The 11,072-nt window shown below is 38.9% G+C and overlaps 1 protein-coding gene across 6 annotated transcripts in view; it reads left to right on the forward strand.

The window, feature by feature from the left end:
• The window catches only part of THRB (thyroid hormone receptor beta), a 391,410-nt gene extending 381,435 nt beyond the window's left edge, over positions 1–9,975 (forward strand). For all 6 annotated transcript variants that reach the window (XM_040480053.1, XM_040480052.1, XM_040480056.1 and 3 more), the window contains one exon: positions 5,081–9,975. In XM_040480053.1, coding sequence (XP_040335987.1) covers positions 5,081–5,322 — 242 coding nt within the window. In that variant the 3' untranslated portion in view covers positions 5,323–9,975. The remainder of the gene's footprint in view (positions 1–5,080) is intronic.
• Positions 9,976–11,072: the final 1,097 nt, after the last annotated feature.

Genomic DNA, 11,072 nt, shown 5'->3' on the forward strand with positions numbered 1-11,072 from the left:
ACAGTTTTCTTTCTAGTTATATCTCCTTCTAAATAAGGCAAGGAGAGAGATTCATTTTGGTGCCAGTCTATCCCGAATGCCTAACACTTACTGACCTCCCTGTATAACAGAGCGGATCTCAGTCTTCGGCAAGAATCTTTAGCGAAAGTTTAATAAAGGTGGGGCACCTGCACTGACAGCTCAAAACCTGGAGCCTGCTTCGGATTCTGTGTCTCCCTCTCTCTCTGCCCCTCCCCTGCTCATGCTCTGTCTCTCTCAAAAATAAATAAACATTAAAAAAATAATTAATAAATAAGTTTAATAAAGGTTTCTGTCACACACCCTGTTTTTACGGCTATCTTCTAAGTACGGCAAATGGATTTTTATTTACTGAATAACATGTTTCCCCTGTAGTGAGTTAATTTTAACAGATTGTTAAACAAATAATCTCAGTAAAGTAAATAAAGGGAATATTTGAGAAGGCAAAAATTGTGATACCAAACCCTGTCAAACACTTAACTGGGCTATTCTTCCCCATCCTCTGATTCTGATGATGCTGTCACTGCCGGAGAGCCACGTGACATACTTAAAAACCTTTTAAAAATCTTCTCCACCCTAATGGCCTGGGAACTTTTCATTAATACTGCCAACACCAGAAAAATATTAGAAGACACTTTACAGTTGGCAAATGATAGCTACATATCTGTGCTCCACGGCTCCAGCCTTCCTCAGTATTGTCTCCTAAGCCTCATTGTTTGGTCTGGCATTACAATGACACAGTATCTTAGGGCTTTTCCACAAAGCCTTCTCCAGGAGCTGCTACCACTAAGTTCTTTGGTCCTGCAGTGATGAGCGGAGAGCTAAAATGGACATGATCCCAAGGACACAGCTTTGAGAAATTCTGTCTTAAAGAGTTAAAGACACTCTTTGACCTTTAAAATATTCCTTCATAAACATGCTTAATACCACTTGAACATGATCAAAATGTCCATTCATTTTCTCTGTGTCAACTACATGACCACCTTATCTTTATCTCTTATCAAAGGACAGAATTTTAAGGCCACAAAACCCGGGTTATTTTTTTCCCTTTGAAGGAGTACATCCAGAGCAGTATTATGTTGCTTTTCTACCTGGGATCAAAAGGTAAAGGATCCTGTGGAGAATTCTTCTGGAATACTCAAAGAAAGAGAGAAGACAGGGGTGAGAGAGAGAGAGAGAGAGAGAGAGAGAGAGAGAGAGATTGAGGAGATCCACAAAGTAGCATCGTCAAATACAAAAGACACAAAATAAAAATGCACAAATTGCATTTCAAGCCAAATAGGGGATTCCAAAAGCCCATGTATTTTGTTTAAACACAGAAGTGGATTGAGACATTAGTGCTGAGCCTTCCTTTCAGATTAAGCAGAATCCTGTTTTGATTTTTACTAATACAAATACTTCAATAACTGGACACTTAAAGTGTGAACTTACTTGATCAGAGCCACAAAGAGAAAACTGGAAAGAACTGGGCAGCAGGGCGGTAGGGCTCCCTGGAGCTATATGAGGAATCCATCCTGGTTTATAAATTATTTTTTAACATTTTTTTATTGAGTTATAATTGACATATAACATTGTATTAGTTTCAGATGTACAACAGAATGATTTGATATTTGTATACATTGCCAAATGATCACAATAAGTCTGGATAACATCTGTCCCCATATATGGTTACAAAATTTTTTCTACTGTGATGAAGGCTTTTTTTTTAAACAGGTTTTTTTTTTTTTAAGATTATTTATTTATTTTGAGAGAGGGAGTGTGTGTGAGCAGGGAAGGGGCAGAGATAGAGGAAGAGAAAGAATAGCAAGTAGGCTCCATACCAACAGCACAGGGCCCAACATGGGGCTCGATCCCATGAACTGTGAGATCATGACCTGAGCCAAAGTCCATAGTTGGACACTCAACTGACTGAACTATCCAGGCACCCCTCTCCTGTGATTAGGACTTTTAAGATCTACTCTCTAAGCAACTTTTAAGTATGCAATAGAGTATCGTTAACTATAGTCATCATACTGTACATTACACTTCCATGACTTATCTTATAACTAGAAGTTTGTAGTTTAGACTCCCTTCACCCATTAAGCCCGGCCCAGCCCACACCCTCTGGCAACCTCCAATCTGTGCTCTGTTTCTACGAGCTTGGTTTTGTTTGTTTGTTTGTTTGTTTTTAGACTTCACATATAAGATGATACAGTATTTGTCTTTCTCTAACTTACTTCCCTTAGCATAATGTCCTCAGGGTCCATCAATGTTGTTGCAAATGGCAAGATTTCATTCATTTTTTATGGCCGAATTCCATTAGATGTGAGAGAGAGAGAGAGAGAGAGAGAGAGAGAGATGTAGCTATATCTATGCCTATACCTATATCTATATCTATATCTATATCTATATCTATATCTATATCTATATCTATATCACATCTTTTATATCCATTTGTCCACCAATGGACACTTAGGTTCTTTCCATATCTTGGCTATTGTAAATAATGCTACAATGAACATGAGGTACATATATCTTTCCAAGTTCGTGCTTTTGTTTTCTTTGGATAAATACCCAGTAGTGGAATTACTGGATCATATGGTAATTCTATTTTTAATTTTTTTTTTTTTTTGAGGAAACTCCATACTGTTTTCCAGACTGGCTGCACCAATTTGCTTTCCTAGCAATAGTGCACAACATTTGTTATCTCTCGTCTTTTTGATAAATGGCTATTCTAACAGGTGTGAAGTGATATCTCATTGCAATTTTGATTTGCATTTCCCTGATGATTAGTGATCTTGAACAACTTTAGATTTGCCTGTTGGCCATCTGTATGTCTTCTTCAGAAAAATGTCTCTTCAGATCCTCTGCCCAGTTTTTAATCAATTGTGGTGGGGTTTTTTGCTATTGAGTTGTAGGGGTTCTTTTTATATTTTGGATATTAACCCCTTATCATATATATGGTTTGAAAATACTTTCTCCCATTCCATAGGTTCCTTTTCATTTTGTTGATGGTTTCCTTTGCTCTGCAGGTTTTTCATTTGATGTAGTCCCACTTTATTTTTGCTTTTGTTGCCTTTGCTGTTGGAGTCAGATCTAAAAAAATCATCACCAACACTAACGTAAAGCAGCTTACCATCTATGTTTTCCTCCAGGAATTTCATCATTTTAGGTCTTACATTCAAGTCTTTGCTCTGTTTTGAGTTAATTTTTGTATACGGTGTAAGATAGGAGTCTAGTTTCATTCTTTTGCTTATGGCTATCTACTCTTCTTACTTCTTATTCATTTACTAAAGAGGCTATGCTTTCTTCATTGTGTATTCTTGGTTCCTTTGTCATAAATTAATTGGCCATATATTAATGAGTGTATTTCTGGGCTATCTATTCCATTCCATTGAACTTTGTGTCTGTTTTTATACCAATACCATATTGTTTTGATTACTATAGCTTTGTAATATAGTTTGAAATCAGACAGCATGATGCCTCCCGCTTTGTTCTTTTTTCTCAACAATGCTTTGGTTTTTCTGGGTCTTTTGTGTCTCCATACAAATTTTAGGATTGTTTGTCCTATTTCTGTGAAATAGGAATTGAAAAATGTCATTGAAATTTTGATAGGGATTGCACTGAATCTATAGACAGCTTTGGGTAGTATTGACATTTTAACAATATTAATTATTCCAATCCATGCATACAGAATATCTTTCCATTTATTTGTGTCTCCTTCCATTTCTTTTATCAATGTCTTACAGTATTCACAGTATAGGTATTTTACTTCCTTGGTTAACTTTATTGCTATGTATTTCATTCTTTTTGACGCTATTGTAAATGGGATTGTGTTCCTTCATTTCTCTTCCTGATAATTCATTATTAGCTTATAGAAAGAAAACAGATTTTTGTATATTGATCTTGTATCCTACAACTTTACTGAATTTATTTATAATTCTAACAGTTTTTTTGGTGAAGTCTTGGTTTTCTCTATATAATATCATGTCATCTGCAAATAGCGACAGTTTTACTTCTTCCTTTCCAATTTGGATGCCTTTTATCTCTTTTTCTTGCTTACTTGTTCTGATTAGAACTTCCAATACCATGTGGAATATAGAGGTGAGGGTGGGAATCCTTGCTTGTTCCTGATCTTAGAGGAAAAGCTTTAAGCCTTTCACTGTTGAATATGATGTTAGCTGTGGGCTTGTCATACATGGCCTTTAGTATGTTAAGGTACATTCCCTCTGTACCCACTTTTGTAACCTAAGTGTTTGTAGCCTGGATGTTCCCCAGTCATCTAGCCTTCTCATGACATCCCTTTATCTTTTGTGTGAAATTGCCTTGAGTCCCCTCCCCACATATTATGGAAGGCCAGCAGTCCTCCCAAGACTTGGGAAGATTTCTTGGTCATTACATGGTCATGGTCTCCTCTAGCTCCAACTTCCCAATGTAATTCTTCCTTACTCCGCACGGGGCAATGCTAGCTTCTTTTCTTTTCATTTAATTCCCCAAAACACCCCAACACAAGGCTGCTACAGGTAGCAGTCTTATTAACTGTATTAGAGAAGGGAAGGAGTGCTTCATTACAGGAGGTAAACAACTAAAATTGGAGATTGTACTTCTTTGTCTTCATGAGAATTTATTATCTGACACTCTTCCTTTGGCATTCAGGCCTCCTGCAATGTTTCCAATCTCTTCTCACATCTCCCCTTCTCTGCATGTCCATGCTTGTCTTCCCCTTTCTGCCAGAAAGCCAGTGGAAACTCAAAATCTTTCCCTTATTATGCACAATATTTCAACTCTGTAGGTGAGGCTTCTCCTATGAGGGAGGCATAGCCATTTCCAACCAAGGAGGTGATGTGGCTAACCCAGAGATATTTATCTGAACAAAGCATCAACTCCTTTTATGTAAATTATGACACTTCCCTAGTACCATTGGTTCTTAATGCCCCAGAGTTCATGTTATATCCATGCTCATTCCTAGGAGTTGATAGGTCCCCAGATCTGTCCACTTCACACTAAAGGGTTTGAAATGGACAAAGCAAACCTTCTCCTTTCCATTTCTGAATTAACATTCCATCTTCTTGCTTCCTCTCAGACCGCCCAGGGCTCGCCTGTGTTGAAAGAATAGAAAAATACCAAGATAGTTTCCTGCTGGCCTTTGAACACTATATCAATTACCGAAAACATCATGTGACACACTTTTGGCCAAAGCTCCTGATGAAGGTGACAGACCTGAGGATGATTGGAGCCTGCCATGCCAGCCGCTTCCTGCACATGAAGGTGGAATGCCCCACGGAACTCTTTCCCCCATTGTTCTTGGAAGTGTTCGAGGATTAGACTGACTGACTTCATTCTCATAATTCCTACAGCACTACTGGGTGTCATTTCATTCCATTGCCTAGCTCTTTTTTGTTTGTTCCTTTGTTTCTTTGTGTTGGGAGAGACTGGGGGTAAAGGGAGGTAGTCCTTAGCATAGACATGGATGAAATTGCCCCTTGAATGCGGGTACTTGTAACTATTGCATTTTGTTCTCCAGTCCTTTGATGTGAATGCTTTGAAGGTTTTACAGTTGTGGAGGTGGGGTGGGGACAATCATTAATTCACCAGCACCAAGCCATCACCAGCTCCCATCTGTCCCTGGTCAGAGACTCAAGCAAGCAAAATGGCGTGGCAGAAGACTAATGAAGCCTTAAAACCAAGATAATATGGTCATCTTGATCCAGCCCTGATTTTTGCAGGGCTCAAATTAGCACGGCACAGACCAACTTTGGTTAGATGTGGCTTTCAGCTTTCTAGGGAAAGATCTGAACTTATTTTTATCTATTCAAGAGCACGCTGTTTTCCTCACCCTTCATTCTCTCCTGGCAGCATAACCTGGAATGTATAGGAATATTTGTTCCTGAAAAATCAGCTGTCCTTTCACTATAATTTTTATAATCCTATGATTTAATTCAAGTTTTACAAGGGTGTGACTCAAAGATATGCAGGTATTTGACTGACTGAGGCCAACAAGGGAAACGATTTTCCTCAGTGAGCCCCAAAAAATTAGAAAACTTTACTTAACTAATGTCAGTGACTCAACAGTTTCCAAAAATTCACATAGTCTTACCTCATAGTAAGGAAGGCTTCTTTACAGTTTAGGCTCAGAGAAAATTTCCACAGAAATCAAACCTATTTACAGAGTGTTGTCACTTTTCAATGACATCTGATCTGTCATCTCCCAAACTCCTGAAGTTATTTAATCCTGATTGCATCTTTGCTGAGCTGACAACAGATTTCCATCGGATTAAATCTTCTAATCAAGGAGAGATAACAAGCTGAATTTTGAGCCTTGTTCTGGAGGAATTCTGAGGCAAGATTAGTGTGGTACATTCTGAGTTGAAGGAAGTGCAGTGTTCTGAGAGTCTCTTCATGTATTGATGGTTCCTTTTGGTCTTAGATCCTCAAGCTCTTTGCTCTACACACAAATGTTTCCAAGTCCCCTTTTCCCTCTCTCAGGCTTGACTATCACTGATCAAAGCCTGGTCTGGACACCGACCCACTCTGCCTCTCTTACAGCATTGCCCTGACAGATATCTCACAGAAAATACTGCAGCCCACATACACGAACCTCACTCACCTTCCCTACCTAGCCCTCCTCCCTGATGACAAATGCTGGAGTAGGTTGTGCCCAGAAAACCCATGGTGATCCCTGATCATTTCAACTTCAAAAAATGGGCAAAGAATGTACCCAGGCAACTGAATGTATCTTGTTCTTCACTGGCATAGTAGACACAAACTATTCCTTTACCTGCCTTGAACTGCCTTATCCTGGAAATATTGGGGAAAATAAGCCATATCAGTGAGATTTACCTAAAAAAACAAAGGAATGCAAGTCACTGTGAAAACCAAGTGGACTAATTCTTTTTTAACTTGCCCAGAAGTCAGGACACCTGAGTTCTAGTTTGTGCTCTGTCAAACTGGTGGTTTTGTAACCTTGGGTCTTGGTTTTCTCAGCTGAGAGAAAGTCATGAACTTTAAAATCCTTCCCATCCTTACTAGTGTACTGATTTCTGGGGGGGAAAATCTATTCCTTTTTGATGGTTTCTTTCATAATTCAAATTTTTAGCTTTATTAGAAATGATGGCCCTTTAACAGGGAATGCATATTTGGTATTGAGTCAAAATACAAATTTGACATACTACTCATCAAGTATGTAGAGAAAAGCAGGATGGCCTTGGAAAAAGGAGAGGAACAGCACTGAAAAACCTTAGTGTGACTGGGAATAATCTGGAAGGAAAAATATATGTTTAATGTGTGAAAGCTACTGGCTTCCCAGGAAGAGGAAACAAGACTATCACTATGGAACTAGCTAAGCAAAGAAAGGAAGTAGGGGAAGATAAAGTTTGTCTTTATCTACAGACTGTTTTGTTTTGTTTTGTTTTCTCTAAGCCAGTCTCTAGCCAGTCTCCTGAAGCCCTCGCTGTGTTAGCAATTCAGCTCCCTCTGTTGACTCTCCTTGGAGAAGTACTCTTTGAAACAATGCTGAATCACCTTCTACGCTCCAGGGTAACTCTGAGAAGCTCTGTGGTGAGGGGCAAGTTTTCTCTCAGAAGGGAATGGGAGGAAGGCAAGTAGGAAGGGTACTGGAGGGTTCACAGACCCCTTGGGCATCAAGCCCTCCGGGGACAGCTTCCTCAATTTGTTTGACAGAGATTCTGAAGTATATGAGATACACCCAGACTCAAATACAAGTACAGAGCCAGGTCTAAGGCTAAATCTGAATGCTTTGGGGATTAACCATGGCTGGGCATTGGCCAAATGGGACAGTGTATCTACAGTAATCCAGCTAGCTCCAAGTAAATTTATGTTTGATCCTCAGTTCCTAAAATGATTGCCTTAAAAAGGCAAACTACTGATCTGAAACTCTTGTTGAAGGCTGAATACTTTATGTTGAGCAGGACGCTCCTTAAAGTACTTCAGTTTGAAGGGAAAGGCTGTAAGGACTCTAAGGATCATGACCCTGGGGTCAAAATGATTCATTTCTTCTGTAACTGGTTGAGGTACTTAGTGCATCTCAAGACTCCATCTCATAAAACTCAATCAGGAGGGATTTACTCTGGATTTTTTTTTTAACGTTTTTTCTTATATTGTCCGGGCTTTCAAATCAAGTGTGAACCTGATTGAAACCCCTCACGGAGGGGAGACATCCCAGTGAAGGAGAACACATCTGTATAACTGGGATTCTTATTTATGAATCATTTAATTTCGGGGGGATGAGTGGTGTGGGGTGTGTGGGTGGGTGGTCGTGTGTGTGTGTTTGTAATCCTCAAGTGTACTTTACTCTTCAATTTAGATGTGCAGTATTTCCAGAAATAGTGAAAAAAAAAATAAGATCTTTTCTTCTTTATGATTCTGCTGAACACACTACGTGCTGCCTCAGAGCTTTTTCTAGTCAAATGAGCCTCGGTCCTCAATGACGTGCTTGCCGTGTTGATGCCTCAAGCCCAGTGATACCCCCCTTCACCCGTGCCCTACACGACACCTCTTCCGTTGGCAGTGCGGTCCTCAGTCATCGGAGTGGACCGCCAGGCTCGGCTCTGCTCCAGCAACGCCATTCTCAATTGCTCTTCTGTGGACAGGTGCCTAAGTCTTGGCCCCTCCACCACACTAAGCCCCCAACAGACTCAGCCTCCATGGAACTGCTGAGCACCCTCAAAGCATGTCATTGTCAGTGATACACTTTTCTTCTATGGAACTCTAACCTATTCGTGTCATATTGACCTTCTGATGCATGAGTCATAAATTATGAAATCGGTCTTATGGTTTTTGAAATGTAGCCAGCGTTCGTAAGGCTAAACCTTTTTCACAAACGGAATTTAAGTGAATAACCAAGCCGCAGTTATTCTCCAGAAGGAAGTGCTTACAGACATTTGAATCTCTTTGCCCTTTCCAACAGCTACGGCATCAGGTTCTAAAATAAGCTGGTAATTTTTCCTGTTATTTTAATAATATGGAAATATTAGCATAGTGTTTCTTTTGATAGTGATAGACTATAATCCATATTTAAATTTTATAGAGAAGAAATTTTATTGTACTGTGATGTAGATATTTATTATCCAGGTAAGGATTTGCCCGGTGTGTATTTTTTACAATTGAAACATTTTACTTTAATCTTTAAAAAAAAAAAAAAAAAAAAAAAAAAAAAACATTAAACACACACACACACACAAAAAAAAACCAGACTAGGGGAAAAAAGGTTTGGCCTTATCACAGAATTTTTACTGTGCTGTATAAATGTTTGCAAACGCAAAAAGTGTGCATTTCTAGTGTGTTTCCACATTAATTAGTGCCGCCTTCAAGAGCAATATCGTGCAGGTAAAACGCTGTTTGTGGCTTTCTGTTGCACAGTTAAAGCTGACCCACCTTATGCACAAGACAATCAAATATAAATCTGTCCTCCTCAGGATGCAGACAATACTCATGTAAATTACGGAGCACAATGTAAGACAAAAGACACTTTATTTAATTACACAGGTATTATTGATATAAAAGATGTAAGGGCATAAATGAACTGACATTACTCCTTTATTTTGGTTCTTCCTAATTAACTTGGCATTTTTCATTTGATTATACAGCCAAGTTATTTCTCTATGCTTTCTCCAGAGAAAACACATTTCCTGCCCCCCCCCCCCATAATGTTTTCATGCCCTGAGAATCAGAAAAATGCTACAGAATAGGAAAAGATTTACAGTCATTGGAAGATAATGTGTTTTGCAAACAGTGTTAAGTGATATTGCTAGGTTGGTAATATTTTTTTCAGCCTAAAACTCTGTTAAAATCTGTGATCAAAAACATTTTAAACTATCCAAAAATTTGTATATTTGGGAAAAATGAATTTTTACATAGCTTTTGTATGCAGATATTAAATTGTAATTATGAATATAGTGGGCATAGATAAACTCATAAGCTTCAATTCTAAAAAAGAAAAAAAGAAAAAGCTTACAACGATATACGTGCCTGTCTCTTTCTTTAAATGTTATTTTCTAAATAGACACAGGGTTGCCTGCTCTTCTCACCTCAGCTGCTTCCAAAGGGAGGAAAACAGGGATATAAGGGCATTTAGTTCATAAACACCTACTAGAAAAAACAAATTTCCTTGGGAGGAGGGCATGGAGGTAGGAGGGAGAAGATGGGGGAGTGCCTTTTCTGAAGGGGCCACAAAGATGGTGTAAGGAGGGAAGAAATAAATTTTTGCAGCTCAAGGACTATATTCATCTTACCTCAAAATGTTCCAAAATATTATTAATGGAATTATACTAATCTCAGCTATCAACATAGATCTCTATCCCCATTACTCTGAACACATGTTAATTAGGACTATTTCTATGATGAGTACCAAAAAGCTAAATCAAACTGACTTAAGCATAAATGGAATTTATTTACTGTATCTGAAAACTTCAGGCTTCAGGCATGGCTGGATCTGAGTGCTCAATCAGTATTGTCAGGAGATACCCCTTTTCATATCTCTGTGTAGATTTTCCTCTATAGAAATATCCTCCATATAGATTTCCTGCTCACACAGCCTTTTATCTTATGGTGGCCTGCATTACCTCCAAGATTAGCCATAAATCTTCAAACCAACAGAAATAGTGTTTCTTTTCCCTAGCAGTTCCAGTAAAAATCCTGAGCCTGACCCTCATTGTCCCAAATCCAATCAAATGCCATTCCTGAGCTAATCACTGTGCTGAGGAGGACATATATGCTAATTAGCTTTGTCCTCTAAAATCCTGGAAGTGGGTGGGGGAAAAGATCATCGGTCCTGTCTACACTATGGACTGACAGCTGGGTCAAGGATGATGCCTCAAAGAAAATTCTGTCTTGCTACTATAAAAAGTGGGAAGGAACAGCAAGGAGGCAAAAGCAGCAAAATGTTCACAACCAATAGTTAAGACTTAAAGTAAGTACATGCATTTTCAGTAGGACAATGGAGTCTCCTTAACACAGAGGAAGCTCAGCACAATGTGGCCAGGACATAAACCAAATAAACAGTTTCCAAACAAAGTGTCTGATTATATCCTAGCTGGCTCATGAAGGAGGCCAGTCCA

The sequence above is a fragment of the Herpailurus yagouaroundi genome, unplaced genomic scaffold, assembly GCF_014898765.1.
Source record: "Herpailurus yagouaroundi ecotype Mexico unplaced genomic scaffold, PumYag 159, whole genome shotgun sequence".
NCBI lineage: Eukaryota > Metazoa > Chordata > Mammalia > Carnivora > Felidae > Herpailurus > Herpailurus yagouaroundi.